Source organism: Rousettus aegyptiacus, unplaced genomic scaffold (genome assembly GCF_014176215.1).
Source record: "Rousettus aegyptiacus isolate mRouAeg1 unplaced genomic scaffold, mRouAeg1.p scaffold_m13_p_1, whole genome shotgun sequence".
In the NCBI taxonomy this organism is placed as follows: Eukaryota; Metazoa; Chordata; class Mammalia; order Chiroptera; family Pteropodidae; genus Rousettus; species Rousettus aegyptiacus.
This window is the reverse complement of record NW_023416284.1, coordinates 71,338,411-71,361,073: the sequence shown is the minus strand read 5'-3', so window position 1 is coordinate 71,361,073 and position 22,663 is coordinate 71,338,411. Positions and strand designations below refer to the sequence as shown.

The following is a 22,663-nucleotide window of genomic DNA, read 5'->3' as shown; positions in this document are numbered from 1 at the left end:
TCCCATCAGTTCTTCCTAACGTTATCATCTAACACATCATGATTATTTGTCAAACTAAGAAATTAACATTGGTACAGTACTAATAACTACATTTGAATTTCATCAGTTTTTTTCATTAGTGCCTTTTTACTCTTCAAGAATCCTGTCCGGGGTACCACATTGCATTTAGGGTATATGTCCTTTGAGTAACTAACTAAATTCACCTCTGATTATTTCCTTAGGTTAGAGCTAGAAAACCTTTCTGACAAGAGTAGTTGGATCCCCTTTGCACTTTCCTGGTGCCTGAGCTAGTATTGAGTCAGAAATTACCCTAATGGGTAATTTGGATTATGTGGGTGGTAGTCATGCAAAGGGAAAAGAAAGTACTTAGAAGTACAAAAAGGTTGGTCAGATTATGTAGAGAAGATGGCAAAGTGAGTGATGGGTGAGAAACACAGGCTCAAGATCAGCCAACTTATTGACCTTGACATGTTGCTTTCCATCTAGGTCCAGTGTACAAAACCTGATTGTAGAAAATGGAGGCAACTTACCAAGGAAATACAGCTTACTCCACATATAGCTAAGACCTACCGCTGTGGTATGAAACCAAATACTGCTGCTAAGGTATGATCTCTGTTGGTTTTCCTTTTGACTTAATTGGTAGGTTAATTTAGTTGTCAGTAAATAGTAGTGGTGTATATTTTTCATTTATTTTATTTTGATCTTTGTATCAGGGTTGTATTGGTCCACATATAACAGAACCCTGAGTACAATGGCTTCACCAATTAAGGATTTTATTTTTCTATTTTGAGCAGTTGGGAAATAGGCTGCCCAGGGTTGGCGTAGTTGCTCAAGGAGGTCATAGTTTCTAGTTCCGCCAAAGATGGTTCAGCCACAAGATGGTTGCTACACCATCAGCCATTGTGTCCAAATTCTAAGCAGTTAACATATGAGAGGCAAAAGGTAAGAGGGGTGTGCCAGCTGAGTCTCTCCCTCCTTATTGGAAAAATGGAAGCTTTCCTGGAAGTTCCAATGATAGATTTCTATTTATATTTTATTGGCTAGAACAGGATCGTGCAGTAACTTTAAACAATAGTAGAGACAAAGGAAGAAAATATTTTATAATGGAGCATGTTGCAATATCAGACAAAACCAGGATCCTTTTAGTAGGGAGGAAGGGATGACCGGATATGTTTGGGCAATTAAGAATCTGCCATAGATAGTGTAATGTGCCTTTTGTGACATTTGGCAATTACTTTAGTGTTTAAAATGTGTAATTTCTTTTAATGTGTTAAAGCATTAATCTACACAAATGTCCCTGTTTTCTTCAGTATAGTAAAGAATGTTAGGAATCATTGTAATCTCAAGAATAAAATACTTTCTTAAAATTTGAGATATAATTCACATACCATAAAATTCACCCTTTTAAAATATACAGTCAAGGATTTGTGGTATATTTAGTTCAAATATTTCCCTTTTTAAAGAATAATGAAAAGTTTCATTAAGTTTATGATCAAGTTTTTTAAAACCTGGGATTTAAAATATAGATATTATTAAAACAACTCATAATTATTGTAATGATGAGAAAAAGGGTATAAACATTTAGGAACTACATTGTTCGTTTTAAATTTTACGTAAGTATGACATGAATATAATCTCAGGGTTTAAAAAAAGTATGTACAGATCTTAAATGAATTTCACTGAGTTTGGGTGTAACTAATACCCTCAGTAAGATACACATTATTTTCTCTACCCTAAAAATTCTATTTATTTCCTTCTCTCCCGCCAGAGGCAACCACAGTTCTGATTTCTATGCCCTAAGCAGAGTTTTGCTTACTCTTAAATTTCATAAAAATGGAGTAGCCAATATATACTCTTTTGTGTTTGGTTTCTTTCACTAAGTAAAATTATTTTTTTGAAATTTACCCATGTTGCATGGATCAATAGCTTTTTATTTTTATTTCTTAGTGGTATTCCATTATGTAGGTATACCACAATTTGTTTAATCATTCTCCTGTCGAAAGGCATTTATGGTGTTTCAGTTTTTTGTTATTATAAGTAAAATTAGTGAATATTCTGTGTAAATGTTTTTGTGGACTGGTGTTTATTTCTCAAAGGTAAATACATAGGAGTGGAATTGCTGTGTCATATGGTAAATTTATACTAAGAAACTGCTAACTGGTTTTTCACAGTTGTATCATGTTACAACATTTGGTGGTGTTATTTTTTGTTTTAATTTTAGCTATTCTAGTGGGTATGTACTGGTGTGTCATAGTGTTTTTAATTTTCATTTCCCTAATGACTAGTAATGTTGAGCATCATTTCATACGTTGATTGGTCATTCATACTTTGTCTTTAGAGAAATACCTGTTCAAATCTTTTTTAAAAATTAAGTTTGTTATATCTTTACTATGAAATCTGAATATGAGATATAATCTTGCAGATTTTTTCCAAGTCTTTGTCTTACCTTTTCATTTTCTGAATAGTGTTTTGATGAACATTTTCTGATTTTGAAGCCTAGTTTATCCATTATTTCTCTAATGCTTATAACTTTTTGTACCTTTTATGAGAGAAATCATTGACTACTCAGCTTACACAGGTAGTCTTCTATGTTCTCTTTGAAGAGCTTTATAGTTTTAGCTTTTACTAATCTATGTCATGTTAATTTTTGCTTTCGATGTGAGGTATAAACCATGATTCCATTTTTTTAATATAAATATTTAATTGTTTAGTACCATTTACTAAAAGGAGTGTCTTTTTTCCGCACTGAATTATCTTGGCTCAGCTGTGAAAAATTCAGTTGGCCATACATATTGGTCTGTTTCTGGACTCTATTCCATTGGTCTCTTGGTTTATTCTTATTTCAGTACTCTATTGTTTTGATTATTGTATTTATATAAGTTGTCTTAAAATCAGGTAGTGCAAATTCTTCTGACTTTTTCATTTTCAAGACTACTTTGGCTATTCTAGGTCCTTTACATTACCATATAAATTTAATTGTCAGTATGTAAATTTCTACAAAAAAGCCCCTGTAATGCATTGACTCTATAGAACATTTTAAGGAGAATTGACATCCTTACATTTTTCTGTCTTCTAATCCAGGGGTCAGCAAACTGTGGGCCAAATCTGGCCCCCTGCCTGTTTTAAAATAAGGTTTTATTGGAAAATGGCCATGCTCATTCATTATGTATTATCTGTAATGCTTTCATGATACAGTGGCATAATGGTTGTGACAGAGACCATATGATCCACAGAAGCTAAAATAATTACTATCTGGCTCTTTATAGAAAACATTTCCCAGTCCCTGTTCTGACTCATAAGTATCGTATATCTCTCCTTGTTGAGTTCACTTATTAAATTTCAGAATCTTTTTGTAGATTCCTTTGGGTTTTCTATAATCACATCAATTGTGAATAAAGACTGTTCTGCTTTTTTAATAACTGAGTCTTTATGCTCTTTTTCTTGCCTTATTACATTGGTCAGGACAGGACTACCAGGACAGTGTTGAATAAAATTTGGAGAGCAGACATCCTTGCCTTGTTCCTGACCATAGCAGAAATGTGTTCAGTATTTTATTATTATGTGTGGTGTGGGGTGTAGCTTTTCTAGAATGCCTTTTATTAGATTGAAGAAATTTGTTTCTATTCCTAGTTTGCTGAGAACTTTTTATTATGAATGGATGTTGGGTTTTGTCCAATATTTTTTTCTTTTTTCTTCATCTTTTATGATGATCATATGGTTTTTCTCCTTTAATTTGTTAATATGGTAAATTATACTGATTCTGGAATATTGAAAGAACCTTGGCATTCCAGAAAAAAAATCTCACTTGTTGCTAATGTATTATCTTTTTAATGGATCGTTGGATTCAATTTGCTAATAATATTTTGCTAAAGATTTTTATATCTGTGTTCATGATGAATAATGTCATTTTATTTTCTTGTAATGTTCTTATCAGATTCTGCCTTCCCTGAGTTATGTTGGCTCCATTAAATGAATTCAGAAATATATCTTTCTTTATTTTATTAGAGTTTGAGTAAGGTTGATATTATTTCTTCTTTAGTATTTGATATAATTCACTGGTAAAATCATTTGGGCTGGTTTTTTTGTGTGTGTGCATGAGAAGTTTTGAAATTACAAATGCAACTTCTTTAACAGATACATGGCTATTCCAATGGTTTATTCTACCTGTTTTAGAAAGCTGTGTTTTTCAAAAAATTTGTATGTTTCATCTACATTGTCAAATTTGTTAAAGTTGTTTGCTGTGTTGCCTTATTCATCTTTTAATGTCAGTGGGATCTATGGTGATATCCTTGTTTTATTTTTGATGTCAGTGATTCAAGAGTGAAGGGTAGAAAGCACAGATCTAATTTCAAGAAACCAGGGTCTTGGAATTAACAAGTCTTATTCCAAAACCTTTCAGTTTAGCCCTGAATTGATTCTTGAGCTCAACCTTCAGAGTAGAAGGCCCCTCTGAAGGACAGAGGAAAAAATAATTGGCAGGGCTGACACTGGGGGCAGGGGGAATGCATAATTTATTTTCCAGGCTGAGTGGGTCTGCTGATGGGAGCTGGGTTTTGAGTAGTGAAGGTACGTGAGTTTGTGTGGCAAAGGGGAGAATGTCCACCTAGCTGAAACAATGTCATGACTGTACTGAACTTGACTAGCACTTGTACACCAGATTATTTCTCACGTCAAAAGTAGACTCAGTGGCATTTAATTATAATATAAAATCAAGTTCAGCCAAGAGCATTTGAAAATATTGGGCCTTTTCACTCCATATATTTCTGCAAAGTTTCTAAGCAGTCATTCTAAATAATTGAAAAATATTTTGGATGACTTGCATATTGTTATGTTACTAAATATTAGGTGTGATTTTACATTAAAAGTTTATATTAGAATCATTTTTTTACTATGCTTTGACTAGCTTTGGTTTAACTCATTTGGAGTTATTCATAATCTCTCTTCTCTTTTACCTGCTGACAGTGGAAGTATCTCTACTAATTGTTCAAATTATCCTTGTCTTTTTTTTATTTGACTTGATTTGTCTTTGGGTGGTAGTTGTCCTTTTCAGTTTTTTCAATTTAAGTAGTTTTTGAAAAGTCTTAAGATTTTCTTTAGCATGAGTTCATTTTTAGCCAAATAATATGTATTCGTCCCTGAAAAATTCAAGCAAGATAGAAAAGAACAAAGATGATAGCAGAAAAAAGTTCATGCAATTGTCATCATGAAGTAACCATCATTAAATGAAATCCACTTAAGACTATTCTTACATGTATATATACACGGAGAAGGCCTGGTATGTAAATAACTTCATATTAAGAAATAGTACTGTACATGCTGGTTTAATACAACAAAAATTTAAATCAGAAAAAGAAGCCAACGTGAAATAAATTGCTGAACATTAATTATTTTTATGTTTCTAGAAAGAGTAATTTCTAAAAACTTCCTGAAAGGTTAAGAAAACATGAAGAGGATGTTAAGAGGTTGGAATCATTATTTTTTAATTGCACGTTTCAACTTTAGGTATTGACACCTTGCTGTGAAAGTGGAAAAAGTAAATGACAGTAAATTACTTCAGCCCATCTTCCCTTTTCCTCTCTCCCAATTTTTGTTAGTGTTTTGTTGTTTTGTTTTTTAGTTTAATTTACTCTGTTGGAGTAAGTGTTGTATCATTTATTTTTTATAAACATAGTTCCTCCATTGCTCACACTTCTATTTATTCACATGGGTTTACTGCTCCCCACAATTTCTTTTACCACAGTTTCTTCTATCCCAGGTTGTTTATTTTGATTCATCATATGGTTGGATGTATTTTAACATCTTGAACTTTTTTCTGGGAGGACTTAGAGGTATCAGATTCCTTAAGCTTTTGAAAACAATTGCATTTCTTCCCTCTCAACTGCCTTAAAGTTGAAGGCTTCATGATCTTCTTAAATTCCAGCTTCTCAGTACTGTATCACATTTTACATCTCTTCCCTACCTGGGCCCAGAAATTCTTTGAGACCCTGCTGACCCAGTCTCAATTGATTACCATCTATAGCCTGAACTCTTGAAATATTTATTTAAATGGTGTTTATTGATCCAGAGTCCCGTTGGTTTTCAGCTTGGTATTCTGTCAAGGACAAAGTCTGAAAAGGTTTATTTGAAAACGACATTGAAAAGAATGGTATCAAAATATTCACACTGTTTTGGAGCTTGCTTTTGTCATTTAATATATCTTAAAGATGCTTCCACCTCAGGACCTAATGATCTTTTTCTCTTTAAAAACCGAATGGAGGTATCATGATGAATTTAGTGCGACTGAGAGCATTTAGGTGACTTAAATGTTTACCATTGAGGACAGTGCTGCAGTGATAGCTTTATATCTATGCCATTTTTCAGTGTATGTGTAGGATCAATTCCTAGAAATGAAATTTCTACATCAAAGAGTATATACAATTGTTTTAATATGAAGTAATTCTTAGACACAAGAGAAAATTTATAATTTGTATGTAAGGAATAAGGAAATCAAATAGTACCCAGCACCCAGTTTTAGAAACAGGAATTGCCAATGCATTTGTCCTCAGTAGCTTATCTTCCCTCCCCTGCAAAAGACAAACAGTATTTCAAATTTTGTACTTATTCCTCTGCCTTTTGTTACAGAGTTAATACATATTTTCCAAACCCTGAACAACATGTGAGGTTTTACCTAGTTCTTGTACTGGTTATAAATTATATCACATTGTTTGTATTCTTAGGCACCTTGCTTCTTTCCCTTCCTCAACATGGAGGTTTTTCACATGAATTTGTGTTATTGCCTAAAACTCTGATCCATTGATTTTCCCTGCTGTGTAGTATTGCATTGTGTGATTTCCCTGCTGTGTAGTATTGCATCGTGGGAAATCTACCACAATGTATCTATTGTGTTTATGGACCTGCGGGGTTGTTTCTAGTACGCATGCCTCTCCCAGTGCACACATGCAGGAGTTGCTCCAGAACATATTCCAGGCGCCAGTTTTGCCAGGCCATATGGTACGCCAGCCCTCCCTTTCTTTAGGCAACTTTTTAATTGATTTATAACATTCAAACAGAAAATGCACAAATCAAAATGCACAACTCTGAATTTTCACAAAGTTCTTGTTTATCCAGCTTTTGATAAATTGAACACTTAGCAGCCCCTCAGAAGTCCCCTGGCACCCCCTTTCACTTAGTCTCCATCCCTTACTCGTCCCCTTACTATTCTGACTTAAAACAGTATGATGTTTGCTTGCTTTGGAACTTTGCGTAAACGGAATCATACAGTGTGTTTTCTTTTGAGTCTGGCTGCTTTCCCTCACCGTTATGTCTGTGAGGTATGTCCGCATTGTAGTAAATGGTCATAGTTCGTTCTCATTGTCACAAGTGGGCCCTGATTTGAATAAAATAGTTCATTTATCCATTCTACCCTTGGTGGACCTCTGGGTTGTGTTTTGCTTTTTTCTATTACAAATTATTCTCCTTTGAACATTTTCTAAAACTTCTGTTGGTGCACATGTACGGAGTCTCTCTCGAAAATATAACAAAGGTTAGAATTGCTGGACAAAAGGTATGTGTGTCTCCAGTCATACAAAGTTGTGCCAAGTTATAGTGCATTTAAATTTTCATATTTTGTCAGATTGATCTCTAGAATTGTCATTTCTTTAGATTTCCACCCAGGACATTCTTGTGAGAGAGCGCCCTTCCCCTCATACTCAGTCATACAGTGTTTTATCACACTTTTTTCTTTGCCAGTATAATAAACTTAATTAACAATTGGCTTTCACTTTTGCAGCCCGAGACCTCAGATCATTGTTCCCTCCCAGAGGATCTAGTGAGTATTTCTGCATGTTCTGGATTGGATTTCTTTGTACCTTAAAGGATAAGTACTCTACGTAAATGACTGACAGCTTTGTGAGTTTCTCTCTCTTTGGTTGCCAGAGGCTTTTTATGCTAACATGACAACAATATGAAAATGCTAGCAATAGTCATGTTTTCAACTTAGAAAAAAAATAAAGTTGTATTGCTTTTACATTAAAAGGAAATAAAAAGGAAGAAACTGCTACCTTGCCTTACTATAAGGATCAGATGGGTTATACTTGTCTTTCGTGGGTAACTTTATGACCTTATCTCCACTTGAATCCTTTTAAGAAAAGAACAGTAAGCCCATAATTGAGACCCAGATTAAGCTGCAAGAGTGTTCTTGTGCATTGTGACTTTGGTATGACTGCTTTGACCTGTCTCTACTATGGGATAGCTGGCAAAGCCTTGTCACATTTCATTTGTCTTGTGGACTAGATATATAACCATATCCAATGGCTGTTTCAGAAAAATGACTTTAAAATTCTGAGTTCCGAAAATTTTGGGATTTCTTACTTATTCTGCATTTTACTAATGTAAGATGATTAACTTGCAGTTTTTCTAGGTATCTGGAACTCAGAGACTATGACTGATTTTTAGGCAAAGGGAGAATTAACATCTAGCAAGTCTAATTTAAATTTATATAAGACACACACATGCATATATTTTTAATAATTAGTTGTACCCTCAAACATTTCCTTAGTAAAGCAGTGGCCTAAATAATCTCTGGATTTAAGGTAGACAGGATGAGATAATACAAGGAAAGAAAAAACAGCTTCATGTACTGTTAAAATACTCTATGAATCTGTCTCCGAACATTCAGACCGTTTTGCATGCAGAGGAATTTGAACTTTAGAACAGAAGCCATATTCTTGGGATATAAGAACTTTAAAAAGTTTGGAAGAGTCCCTGGACGTTCATCTGCCAGTTATTTATTTTTTCATTTGTGTAAGAGAGAATCAGAAGCAGGTTTAGAGCCATATCACCTACCTCACCCCTTCTCTATTTCTGTGGATTCTAGGTTCACTTTTAAAGTAACTTCTGAACTTTGAGTACCTGAATTAGTTTCCTAATAAATTACCACAGACCGGGTAGTTTAAAACAACAGAAGATTATCTCATCGTTCCAGAGGCTATAAGTCCAAAATCAAGCTGTTAGCAGGCTGTGCGCCCCTATGCTCCCCGCCAAAGGCTCTAGGGGAAGATCCTTCCTGCCTCTTCCAGCTTCTGATATTGCCAGCAATCCTTGGCATCGTTGACATCACTCCAATCTCTGCCTCCGTTATCACATGACCCTCTTCTTATGTGTCTCCCCTGTCTCTGTGTGTCTCTTTCTCTCATAAGGATACTACCCATAGCTAATTTAGGGTTCACTCTACTCCAGTGTAACTAATTACCTCTGCAAAGACCTTGTTTCCAAAAGTCACATTCTGAGGTTCTGCATGGATGTGAATTTGGGGGTTGATATTTCATTAACTATGATAATAGAAATCAAGTACAATTTCTTCAGTGGTATGTGTATTCAAGGTGAGAAGGGGATTTTTGAGGCATATGGACAAATTTATAGCCAGCTTTCTAGTAATGATGAGTGTGTTGAGAGACCACACTAGGAATAACAAGATCAAGTGTTTATAAGTCAGTTTGAGTTTCTCTCATTCCAGTGCACAGGCTGGTTGGAGCACCCTCAGGTGGGTTTCTAAGGGGAGGGAAAGACTGGGAGGGAGGAATAGGATGGCAAGATCTCTTCTAGGTTCTGACTCAATTTACCAACATAGCTGCAAGAGCCAGGAAGTAGAAGGGAATAGAAGAGCTTGGATTCTTTATTAAGGCACCTACATTCTGCCCTCTATGTGGTCCATTTGGAGTATCAGGATCTGAACACCAGTTTACTCTCTCCTTGGGGCTGAGCTCAGATAGGGTGTCCATAGAGGAGGTACTGGTGGTTTGGGGAAGGAACTGAAACTTCCCTTTGTTTTGGTACAGCACAAGCTGGTCAACGGTAGCCAAACCTAAAACAAGCCTTGAGAACAAAAGATTACACACTGAAATGACTTTGGCAAGTAAAATGAATGTGTGAAGCAGCTGCGAGTAATTTATAGGGGGTGTTGGGGCTTGTAGTAATCTGAGAAATGCTTGTCCCAGATTTGGACCCTGAAATCTGCGGGGCAAATAAAACACATCTCCAAACATGAGTTTGAGGGAGTTCACCCTGTAGATCTCAAGTTCACAAACCCCAGCTTGATGGCAAGTGGCATTTGCTGGGAGTCTGGATAACTAACATCAAAGGAGCCCTGAGCTCAAGGTTCTCCTGTAATCAGATTCTTAGACTTCTTTGAGCATGCTTTCAAGATCACGCTTAGAAAAGGCTATCTAGCATAAGATTTGTGGCAGTGTTGCTTTTGAAGCCAAACAAATTTTACTTTTATTGCAGTAGTTAGTCATCATGGGGATGCTTTAATCCAATGACTCCATATGTTCAGTCAACTCTGGAATATGATCATATATGTTAGGATCAAAAATAGCTTTTTTGGTCCACTTTCACATTTAGCATCTTATTTTGGTGGTTGTAGTATACTTTTTCCTCTGAAAGTTTTTTAGTAGCCTGTGGCAAAAAGCATTAATGTAATACGTGCCTACTAGTTAGAACCCTTTTTCTGCCCAGTTTTGCAATTTTAATTATCTTCAGGTCCTAAGTAAAAAGGGGGATGGATGATAAATGATTACTGAACAGAAGGAAATTCGTCATGTCACACTTAAACATGTAGTTGATGTAGTCGATGGAAGCAGCTTTAAGACCTGGATTCAGTGGGTTTTTGGAGGAGGGGTTGGCGAGAGGGAGTGGCTGTTGTTATATATTTGAAAGAACTCTCTCTGCATAGGAAACATGTTCTCCAGGTATCGCTAGCCACTTTTGTTTCTAAATCTGAGTATACAGAACTCTTGTGTAGGATTGTTGAGTGAGGGAAGGCAAAGTAGAAGGGTTAAGGACGAATGCATTGAAGAAAATCGTCTGTACTTGGCTGAATCTGCATGTACATTTCTTGTCTGTCATTGTTCCTCTTTGTCTTGCTCTGTCCATTTCAGAGAGTGTCAGAAGTTTCCAACCATTGGTGGTACTCCATGCTCATTCTACCTCCTTTGCTGAAAGACAGTGTGGCAGCACCCCTGCTCTCTGCCTACTACCCTGACTGTGTTGGTATGAGCCCCTCCTGCACCAGCACAAACCGTGCAGCCAGCGACACCAGCCCCGGGAAGCTGGAGCACTCCAGCACGGTCCCGTCTGTGCTGGGTAAGAGCTGGTCTTGGTACCCCCTGTTTCCCCTTTTCCCTTGTTCATTTCCTGGAAACATTTGGGAGAGCAGAATGGAAAAGACTTTCTAAATGTGTGCAACATGTGATATAAAGCACCTCATTATTTCCTGGGTTTGGTTATGCTGTGGATCAACCATATCATTTATGTATATTGTGCAGTTAATTTTTCCCTCAGTAATTTGGAAAGACACTTGTCCAGGAATCATGTCTATGGAATTTAATGATATTTATAAAGTATTTATAAACTTCGATAACTGCATAAGTTGATGATGACACATGCTGTAGCATATTGGAAGAAAGTTTTAACTGTACGAGCAGCCCTTCTTTTTTCTCTGAGTCTTTCTGTTCCTAATTGCACCTTTGATAATCTCAGGAAAATGATCTGCTCTTAAAAAAATTCAGAACTTCAGGTCAGAGCAGGCACGCTGTTAACCGTTTATTTTAAAGGGATCTTTAAAATACTACATGAGAATTCTTGGTGTGCAAGCAAGAATACCAGATCTGCCTTGCCTGCATAATAACAAACTCAATTTTTGACAGTGCAAATAGATTTTGACCTTGTGGCTGTATCTCAAGTTTTTTACCTTATAACACCAAGGCCTCTAAAAACATAGCTGAGGTAAAAAGCTAAAGTGAAAAATCCTAGTGTTAATGAAGATGGAATGAAACCGGCATTCAAACACCATTAGTGGGCATGTACATTTGTGAAGGATAATTTAGCAGCATGATTTGAAAACCTTAAAATAGATACCCTTTAACCCTAGGAGTTTATCCTAATTGAATGATCAAAGTAAGTTTTCAAAAGTAAGTCCAAAGACTTATGTGCAAATAAATTTGTGTGGCATTGCTTATAATAGTAAATAATTAGATGAAGTTTAAATGCCCAGCAGCAGGGGAATGGTTAAATCATAAATAAGAAAATGTATGTCCATCGAAATCCTATTTAGTAACATGGGAAAATGTTCATGATGTCGTACATTTTAAAAAGCAGATTAGAAAATAGCATTTTTATAGCATTTCTTCTTCATAAAAAAGCTGTCTATTAATATTCTCTGTTCATAGAAACAACATTTGATAGGCTGTAAACTCTCACTCAAGCATTATTAGAAGTTAGTGATTGTTACTTACTTCTCCGAAACTATTCATTTTATAATCAGAAAAATTCCAATGAAAATTACTTTTTAAATAGATTTCCATGGAGAGTTGGTGTTCAGTAGATAGAGAGTACAGAGTTTCAGTCTTGCAAGACGTCAAAGTTCTGGAGCTCTGTTGTACAATGATGTGAATATACTTAACACTACTGAATGGTGCACTTAAACATGGTTAAGATGGTAGATTTTATGGTTTGTGGTTTTTTTTTCTTTTTTTTTTTAACACAATTACAACTTTAAAAAAAATTTCCATATCATGGAAATTAAATTTGTGAAGAAAGAATGGAAGAAATATTTGTTTAGTTCATGCATGTTTTGCCTTACTGGATGGAGGAAGCAGAAATACTTATGTAGGACAGACTGGAGTTTGTCGAAGCTGTCCTTTTTGGTTTGCTTCTGCTTCGATTGGGAAGTTACAGCTTGTAGGATTTGCCCATTTGTGCTTCTGTCAGTTCCAGACATGAACCGGTACTTCCAACCTTTCTACCAGCCCAACGAGTGTGGCAAAGCCTTGTGTGTGAGGCCAGACGTGATGGAGCTGGACGAGCTCTATGAGTTCCCAGAGTATTCCCGAGACCCCACCATGTACCTGGCTTTGAGGAACCTCATTCTGGCCCTGTGGTACACTAACTGCAAGGTAAGTGGTGGGCATGTCTGTCAACAGCACATGGACAGAGACTTCTGTTGAAAGAGAGGAGCCGCTTTACATGGGACGGAATCTTTCATGCAGGGTTTCTCCACCTCAGCACTGTTGACACTGTGGGTGGGTGGTCTTTGTCATAGGAGGGGTGGGGGCGGCGCTGTTCTGTGCATCGTGTGATGTTTAGCAGCATCCTCGGCCTCTACCCACTAGATGCCAGTAGCACCCTCCACTTGTCACAAACAAAAATGTCTTCAGCTATTGCCAAATGGGGCCAAAGTGTCTCCTTCCTGAGAACTACCACTTTAGACCATTTGTTATCAGAATTCTTGAGTCTCTACTGAGTGAGTATAAGGTGCAAAGTTTGGTTCAAAGAGTTCCATTGGCAACACCAGGAGAAAAAAGTAAAACACTGAATACTGGATTATAAACCTCTTAGGGTAGGATTCTTATTTACCTCATTACCCTCAAACAACCAGGGCTTTGCTCTCTGTTGAGACTGAGTAAATGTTAGGGGCCTCACACAGCACCCTCCTTGAAAGGGGAGAAGATAAATTGGGGGTGGGGATATGAGCTTTTTAAAAAAATTTTTATTTTTTATTTTTTAACAAAACCTTTCCTGACCCTAGTGTTTTTCCAGTTTATTAAATTTTCTGCAATTATTTGAGTGACTGCTGAATGCAGAACAAGGCTGCCAAAGTAATCTTGATGAAAGAAAAATGTTTCACTGGATTAGACTCCAGTATGACATGACCTAATTAAATGATGACTGTTAATGCCATTTATATGAGTTATACACAGGTGAGTAGGCTGGGCAAGGTAGAATTAAGTATTCATTTTCTCCCCAACAGGCTAAGGTAGGTGCTCAGTAAACATTTGCTGAACTGAATAAAATTGTGTCAGAATTTCCTGTAAATAAGTTGTAAAGATAACACTTCAGAAACAGCCTAGGATTCATTTTTTTCTTCACATTTTTTTCTATTTGACTTTGAAATTTGACTTATACAGGGGAAGAATCTTACAGAAAAAAAAATCTTGAACTTGTCAGTCTAGATCCATCTTAAATTTTAATAAGAGAGTGTGTATTGTATATATTAAATACTCCAATAGAGAGACACAAATGTTTGCTTTAAAAGAATCAAAGACTTTGAAATGAATTTTTTTTAACTTCATAAATAACAAACTTTTTTATTTTCTGGAGCAATGCAAATCAATGTCGTATGTGCTACTTCTGGAATACTTTGGGTATATATTAATCTTCCTGTGTTTGAATGGGTTCTGGTGGGGCTCTGGGAGTTGTCGACAAGTAGACCCCCTTATACTTTCCATGCCTGTTCTAACTTCATGACAGGCCAAGGCCCTATTACTCTTGAATCTTTGAAATAGACCAAGGCCTTGCCAAAGCTGGACTGTGCAGAGAAAGACAGTGTTGTCTTTTTTTTTTTTAATTCAAGTTCCTAAATCAGTCCCCCTGTGTCTTACCATTAATATGAATCCAGCTTTTCCGGCTACCAGTATACAGAGCTGCCTGGGTTTCTGCGGTGGCCTTTGTTCTGTGGTTTATTGAGTCAGGAATATATTTGTGATGTTGTCTGCTCCCACACTCCCTGTGGCTGTCGTTGTCAGCAAGGAGAAACTTATAAGATACAAGTTGCTATATCTGCCTTTTGTCCCTTTCTTCTTTTTTAACTTTACCAGGTGAAGCTCCTTTTGATCCTAGTATAATCTTAGTGACAAGTGATAAATTCAAATGACCCTGAGAGTTTCTTTTTATTATGATAAAATACATACAACATAAAATTGACCATTTTAACTATTCTAAAACGTACAGTTCAGAGGCATTAAGTACATATACAGTGTTGTTTAGCTATCACCACTATCTATTTCTAGATATGTTTCATTACCCCAGGGGAAACGCCACACCCATTAAGCAGTGACTCCCCATCCCTCCCTTCCCCCCTGAACAGCCACTAATCTACTTTCTGTCTCTATAGATTGGCCCATTTTGAACATTTTAAATAAATGAGATCATATAATGTGTGGCCTTCTGTAACGAGCTTCTTCTGCATTTAGCATAACGTTTTCAAGGTTAATCTATGTTGTAGCATTGATCAGTACTTCATTACTTTTTATGGCTGAATAATATTACATATGTGAGTAGGCTACATTATGTTTATCCATTTATCCACTGATGAGTTTCCACCTTTTGGCTATTTGAATAGTGCAGCTGTAAACATTTTGTTTAAACAATTGTTTTCAATTCCTTTGGGTTTATACCTAGAAGCGGAATTGCTGGGTCATATGGTAATTCTCTATTTAACTTTTTGAGGAACCAAGAGTTGCTTTCTGTTTGTTTGCTTTAACAGTTTGGTTTTATTTCCAAACACAGGAAGCTCTTACTCCTCATAAGTGTATTCCTCACATCATTGTGCGGGGCCTTGTGCGCATTCGATGTGTTCAGGAAGTGGAGAGGATCCTTTATTTTATGACAAGAAAAGGTCTCATCAACACGGGTGTTCTCAGTGTCGGCGCTGACCAGCATCTTCTTCCTAAAGATTACCACAATGTAGGTAACACTCCAGCGATAACACCGCCACCAGTCATGATAAAGGTTGATATACCGTTGCTTATAGCACTAGTAAATGTCGCGTTATCACCATAAAAGTTGTAAAGCAAGGCTTTTTAGAATGTGTTTCCCTGGAAAGGAGACTATGAAGCACTGTTTCCTTGGACAGTAGAAAAGAGGAATGGATTACTTAAGACAAGTACTACCATATTCTTTAGGAAAAGAACTTTTTTAGGGATATCAAAGAAATGTAAATGAACTAACCTTGCTTTGTATTAGTGCCTTCCAGAACAACTAAAACAGTACATTGTTTTCATTACTCTAATTAGATTTTTGCTCTTTTTTTTTTTAAAGAAATCAGTCATCATTATCGGGGCTGGTCCAGCAGGATTAGCAGCTGCTAGGCAACTACATAACTTTGGAATTAAGGTAAGATTTTTTGGCACTTGGAGGCAGAAACAGATGATTAATTGCTCCTCTGGTCCAAATTTTCTAAGACTTAGACAACAGTTCCTGAGTTTAGCGAAGAATGCTATATATACGTGGTATCTTTGTGTCTTTACAGTCGATCCTAGAAAAGATACAGAATTTGAAATTGGTTTAATAAAAGGAAGGTAGAGGAACACAGAAATGCCCACAGCATTGGAAAGAGTTTTAGACCCTAATGCGCAATTCAGAAAAGATTTTAAGTTGGAACTAAAGCAGAAATTCTTGACAGGTTGTTATTGACATAATAGGGGTCATTGGGAAAATCCTTTGTTTCTGCAATAGTTTGAGAAAAGGGCAGCTTGGAAATTCACTGTTTTTTTTTTTTTTTAAGTTTCTGAAACACCCAGTTAAATTTTCTTATGCAAATCAAGGACACTCTTTGAATCTTACCTTGGAAACAAAAAATCTTTGCTTTTGGAAGCAAGATTGAATTAGTTAATCCATGGTTGAGACAGAATTACATGAGTTAAACTGTACATATTTGAGGTAGCCTGCTTCCCCAAGGTAGGATATTTTTTCGATATATCTGCTATCTTGCCTTATTGCAGTTGTTCAAAATTAGCCGCAATAGAGACTATTACGAAAAACCATTTGTGTGATTCAGTATCTTGTTTCTGTTAGATTCATTCAAATTAACCATCCCTTAGATTTCTGTGACTTCCTAAGTCTGACACATTTCTCCTTTTTAAAAACTTACTTTGCAAAGACTTCGGTTTTCAGTTAAACCAAATGTGAAAATTAATTTGGTAGAATTGAATTTGTCTTTTTACTCTCCTCTACCTGGCTAAAATAAGAGTTCTTTTTTCACATTTTCACAATATCTCCTCTGCTTGGAGGTGTTTCAGAGATGAGAAAAGTTTTCAGTAGCTATGCTGTAGGGAGGTTTTCCTCTTGATCGAATGGAGGGCCTGTCTTTAATTACATTATGTTGCTGACAAGGCAGAAGAATCTCAGTCGGATTTACAGGAAGTATGTTTGCATTTACAAATATTGTCCTAGTGGTATTAAGCTATGAGGTGTTTTAATTGTTTATTTCAGTGTTGGGTTTTGGGGCCATGGTTTCTTGTTTGTTTTTCACTTGGGAAACCCACAGATTATGTTACAGGGGAAGTTGCTAATACCCAGAGTCTAGAGGCTTGTCCTTCAGGTTCAGCCTTCCTCTCACACTAACAGGAAACTAGAGACAGGTGGTTCTGTGTTAATCTGGAGTCAGAGAAGGAGGGCAGAACCACAGGTTGTAGCCTTTCTAGTTGGAGAAAATGAATTTAGGTCTGAAGAAGACTATTCAGAGGGCCCTTGTTAGTCTTCCTTTTCTCTCACCAGATGATAAAGGAGAGCCCATGGAGACCACCCATGGTTAAAAAATCGGTTCCTCTGAGTAACTTGAGAGATGGCCCACTTGGGGCACCTCCTTGAGGAATTTGAAGGAGTGCTTGCAGGGACCCAGAGAGGAAATGACTGGCCATGCACTGAATAGGACTCAAGTTTTCAGTTACTGCAACCCAGGGAAGCATAGCACTTTGAGTCACAGGGCTGGCCAATGCATTCAAAATTTGGAGGAGAAAATAGCCTCGGGGTGGGACCAACCTGCTTAGGCCAAGCCCTCGAGGTCCTATATATAGGATGTGAGATTTTTTTTTAATTGATAGTTCTATCTTAGGGAAGTTAAGGCCTGTTTGCAACGTTAAAGGGATTTGCTACATATTTAGATATTTCATAGGACAAAAACCTCTTTAACCTAGTTTTTGATAGTGTTTTTTAATTTATGGAACACTATTGAGTAGAAGCTATCAGAGTGCATTTTATGTGCTAGTTCATCTAATTTCATCATTATGAGGACGAGGATTTCACCAGCAGACCATTCATTTATTTGTTGTTAGAATCTGGACTGTTTAACATCTACTTTGGCTTCTGTCCACATTGCCTTCTTCAAAGTCATTTCTCTAGTAGTACAATAAATACATTAACCAAATATTGAATTTCTTTAACTGTGTCATTCTACATTTATAGTACTGCATTTGATATGACCGTTCTTTCCTACGTAGCTTCCCTGATTGTCTATCTTTTTAGGTGACTGTCCTGGAAGCCAAAGACAGAATTGGAGGCCGAGTGTGGGATGATCGGTCTTTTAAAGGCCTCACGGTGGGAAGAGGAGCCCAGATTGTCAATGGCTGTGTTAACAACCCTATAGCGCTTATGTGCGAACAAGTGGGTTTCTTTAAGATTTGTATTGTAGATGAAGAAAATATTATCTCATTTGCTTCTGTGTAGTATTAATGTGCCTCTAGATAATATTTAACAATCCCAGAATGATCTCTTGAATCCTCATCTTCTTTGCAAAGTGAGGACAATTACAGTTCTTCCTTTCTAAGAAGGTGGAACTAGAATTCTTACAATATTTTTTCTTTTTCTAAGATCTTTAACTATATTCGTGTTATTTGCAGGCCATTCGATTAGTTCATAGTTTTAGAGCTGCCATATGAAGCAAATAGAAATACAGAATGCCTTTGACTTTCAGATAGATAGCAAGTAATTTTTTAGTATAAGTATGACCCAGATATTACATGGGATGTTTTGCATGCAATATTTAGGATATACTTAGAGTTAAGAAAAATTTACTCATTTATCTGAGAGTCAAATTTAACTGGGTGCTCTGTCTTTTATTGGGCAATCCTGCGTAAGTATCTTTGCAGACCTGGTAGGCCCCAAGGTTTTTTCTGAAATATGCATTGACAGTAAATTCTATTTCAACTTCTGTGAGTGTTTGTGTGTTGGTGTGCTCATTTTCATGAGAGTCCACAGAGGAAATAGAATGTCAGGGCAGGAGAGGAAGTGCACAGCTATAGCATCTGCGGCATTAATAAACATGGGCTGAGAGGCTATAGAGTGCATGGTATAGAAGCTGTTGCTGTCATCTTCACAGTCTCATAAAATAAGGTCTCAGATTTCATGCTATTTTTTCACTGCCTGCCTTTGCTGCCATTTTCTGTTAAGCATAGCTAGCTTTATTTTTGGAAGGTACTAGACCATTTTCTCCATGAGAGCTGTGTCTAATTTCAGCATAGAACCTGTACATATTTTTTCCAGGGAAAATTTTCACCTTCTTATTCTTATTATTTTGAAGCTTGGCATCAGCATGCATAAATTTGGAGAAAGATGTGACTTAATTCAGGAAGGTGGAAGAATTACTGACCCCACTATTGACAAGCGCATGGATTTTCATTTTAATGCTCTCTTGGATGTTGTCTCTGAGTGGAGGAAGGATAAGACTCAGCTCCAAGATGTCCCTTTAGGAGGTATGGGGAGAATGGTGTTCTGATTGTTCCATCTGAGTCTCATTCGAACCTAAGCTTGGTAGCTGTAGCATCACTCATCCGTGAGGTTGATGTATGTGATAAGAATAGTCCTTTTGGGTGTTCCTTTTGGATAAATGAGTTCTCCAGGTTGTTCCACAGAGGAGCAGAACTTCCTCAAGGACCTTTAGATGCTTGTGTGAGCGCTCACACACAAATCTTACTTTACACAATAGCTGGTATTTCAATATTTACTTAAATGTTTGACTTTTAATTTTCTAGAGGAGCTTACTTTTAAGGAAAGTATGGTAAGCCCTGCGTGACTAAATAGTTACCATGTAATGTCTTTTCTAGATAAGAGTTTCTCTATGCCAAGATTTCTTTTCCTGTTTTCTGGGCAGTAGGTGAAGATTTTTTCAGTATATTTGTTTAAGAATGCAAGAATGTGTGTTATAATTTAAGAATTTTAATTCAGAATCTTCAGGCTTTCGTTTTAAGTGGACAATATTAACCACAAACTTTTAGAAGACTTGACTCTCACAACTTATTTCCATGAGGGTGCCAACCGAGATTTTACTATATTGCTTCTTAAACTGATATTTATTTAACCTACAATTCTGTGATCCGAATGTTTGCACTTGTAGTTCTTGGAAGCATGTTGGAGTTGCTTAAAGTGTGAACATTCAAACTCAGTTTGCAAGATATTAATTTGCTTTAATTATATGTTTCTTTGTTAAGGTTCTGATTTCCTCATGCTGGTAAATGCTTCATCTCTGTTTGGGGTCACCTTCTCAGTAGCAGGGTCTTGCACTTCTCTTTAATCCCCTATTTCCCCAACCCCCAACCACCTCTGAGACTGACCCACACTCTAATTGCCCTTAGAGAGTGTTGGCTGACAAACCATAATAGAACATTTTCAGAAATTCAGTGGGGTTGACATGGATCATTTGATCATATGTAGTGATATCCAGACCAAGTGGTGAGTTGTTGAATTTTCTGAAATTATTAGACTGACTTGCAGGATATTCTCAGAATTTAGTTAGGTTTTTTTTGCACATTTGTGGTAGTTGCTAGATGGCATTTTTTAATACTTCTTTCAGGGTCACCAAATAAAAAGTTAATTGCTTCGTCTTGGCCTTAGTTTAAAAAAAAAGTCTATTAAGGGAGGATCAACAACACTTAACTATGTAAGTAGTTGTTTCATTAGTATATTTTTAAAGGCTTTATTAATAGCTCACACATCTCTATATGAGGTTACAGTTATATCTTGCCTGTCAGTATCTCAGCTGTGTGAGATCTCACCTTATTAGCACTTAGCTGTAAAAAATACACGCACACACACACACAAACACATGCACATGCACACTAAGAAGCTAGAGTTAATTTCAAAAAAGCACATGTACCAAAGCTTTTAAATATTATTTACATAAAAATCACATTAAGGCTTCTTTCGATTTGTTTATATTTAATTTTAGGTACCGTTCTAGCAATCTTGGTTCTTCCCAACCCTCTACAAGACTTAAAGAAAAATAGAAACCGCCAGAGGCAGGAATGGGACTGCTTTAAGAAGATTCTGCAGATGGCAGAAATCCTAGTGGTTTAGGGCTGCAAGCTTGGCACAAATCCAGTGGCGCTGTGACATTCCTGTATTACAGTCTAGTGGATGAAGGGAAAATTTTAATGAGAATCTTGAGTTGTCAAAAAAAAAAAAAAAAAATTAACCGGTGCTCAGTTCTGTTTCTAGTTAAGCAAATGACAGTACTTTATAAAGCTTTGAGTCTGCAACATTTGTGTTGGATGGTTGTCATCACTGGGAAGGTTATAAAGAAGTAACCTGTATGAAGATTCTTATAATTTGTCAGACATGAGCCTCCCCTGACACTCCCCAAAAGGAGTCTAAGACAGTAATTGGAATGGTATCACAGTGCTGTGTGTATATGTAGTCAAATATTCTAGTCGAATGGGATAGATAAGTGCTGGGGTTGATAACAAAGGGCCATTCCTGAGTTTGTGGAGTTGGGGGTCCTGTTGTACTGTCAAGGGTGGCTAGGAGCAGGGTGGGGTGGAGCAGGCATTCTGGTGAGGGGAGTGGTAGTCACAGGCCTTGCAGGGCTGGCATTTGCCAGGAAGAGATTCTGCAGCAGTGCAGCAGAGTCTGTGAGTGGGCAGGTACGGTTGCCATCTCTGGAAAGGCTGAAAACGAGCTAGCATGGTCTGGCTATGGGTTTGGGGTTTATTATACGGGCAATGGAGAACCAGTAATTAAAGGTACTGAGGCAGAGGGCTAACATGATGAAAATCCATAATGGAACATTCTTATTTGGGAGAGAATAGAGTCAGTCTCCCAGTCAATAGGTCTCCCAGTCAAAATGAGATGTTACAGGAACTTGACTTTAAGGTGATGGTAGTAGCATGAGAAAGGAATGGGAATCCTCTTTCTGTGTGGTTTTGTGTGCAGGGGGGAACTTTTCCTGTATCTTGAGCAAAAGAACGGTTTCTCAACTAAGCAGAAATGAAACATGGTTGAAGATCTCAAACCTAAAGAGCTTTGCTTCAGTTAAGATAAGCTTTTTCTTCCTGAGAGGAATCAACCTTATCAAGATATCCTTTCCCTCTAAGTTGGCTTGGGAAGGGGCTTTAGAAGCTTGGGGTGTTTGCGGGTTGAAGGAGGTCGAAAGCAAAAGATAAGAAATTAGAGAATAGTGTTAAAACTGCTTTTTAATGCTTTGATCCATTTCTATTACAGAAAAAATAGAGGAGATCTACAAAGCTTTTATTAAGGAATCTGGAATCCAGTTCAGTGAACTGGAGGAACAGGTGCTTCAGTTCCACCTCAGTAACCTGGAATATGCCTGTGGCAGCAACCTCCATCAGGTGTGACTGGGCTTTGTGAAACACGCTGCGAAAATGTTTGCTTTTGTGCATGTGTGTGTATTGTACATGTCCAAATATTGAACCCGGGCTGGTTTGGGTAAGCAGGAAACAATGGTTCTTCTGCTTAAAAGTTTGAAAACCATGATTTCACAGCATGTTAACCCCGTACCGGTTTTGGAAAAAAAATTTTAATCAAGAGAACCCTTTTTTTTTCTTTTTTTTTTTTTAAATAATGCCTGCGAAGAAGCTCAGTGTGTCAACTGAATATAGGAGGGTTGTTGGGCTGGATCAGGGAGGGGCCCAGCATCCTGTTTTTACCTCTTCCTTCCCATGCCCTTCAAGGTGACCCTGGAGGAACCCTACGTTGTCTAAAAACACTGCTCTCAAGTGACCAAAGGAGTATCTTTGCAGTTATGGTCTGTTTATCTTGCTAAAATAAATTTAAACTTGCCTGACTGATTTAACCAACTGGGATTTTACACTCAAATATTCTATATTTTGAATAC

General features: G+C 37.0%; 1 protein-coding gene across 4 annotated transcripts in view; it reads left to right on the top strand.

The window, feature by feature from the left end:
• KDM1B (lysine demethylase 1B) overlaps positions 1-22,663 on the top strand; it is a 46,253-nt gene that overhangs the window by 8,133 nt on the left and 15,457 nt on the right. For all 4 annotated transcript variants that reach the window (XM_016155868.2, XM_016155869.2, XM_036236832.1 and 1 more), the window contains 9 exons: positions 487-603; positions 7,769-7,807; positions 10,917-11,121; positions 12,748-12,932; positions 15,325-15,501; positions 15,856-15,930; positions 18,061-18,198; positions 19,115-19,286; positions 22,030-22,157. In XM_016155868.2, coding sequence (XP_016011354.1) covers positions 487-603; positions 7,769-7,807; positions 10,917-11,121; positions 12,748-12,932; positions 15,325-15,501; positions 15,856-15,930; positions 18,061-18,198; positions 19,115-19,286; positions 22,030-22,157 — 1,236 coding nt within the window. The remainder of the gene's footprint in view (positions 1-486; positions 604-7,768; positions 7,808-10,916; positions 11,122-12,747; positions 12,933-15,324; positions 15,502-15,855; positions 15,931-18,060; positions 18,199-19,114; positions 19,287-22,029; positions 22,158-22,663) is intronic.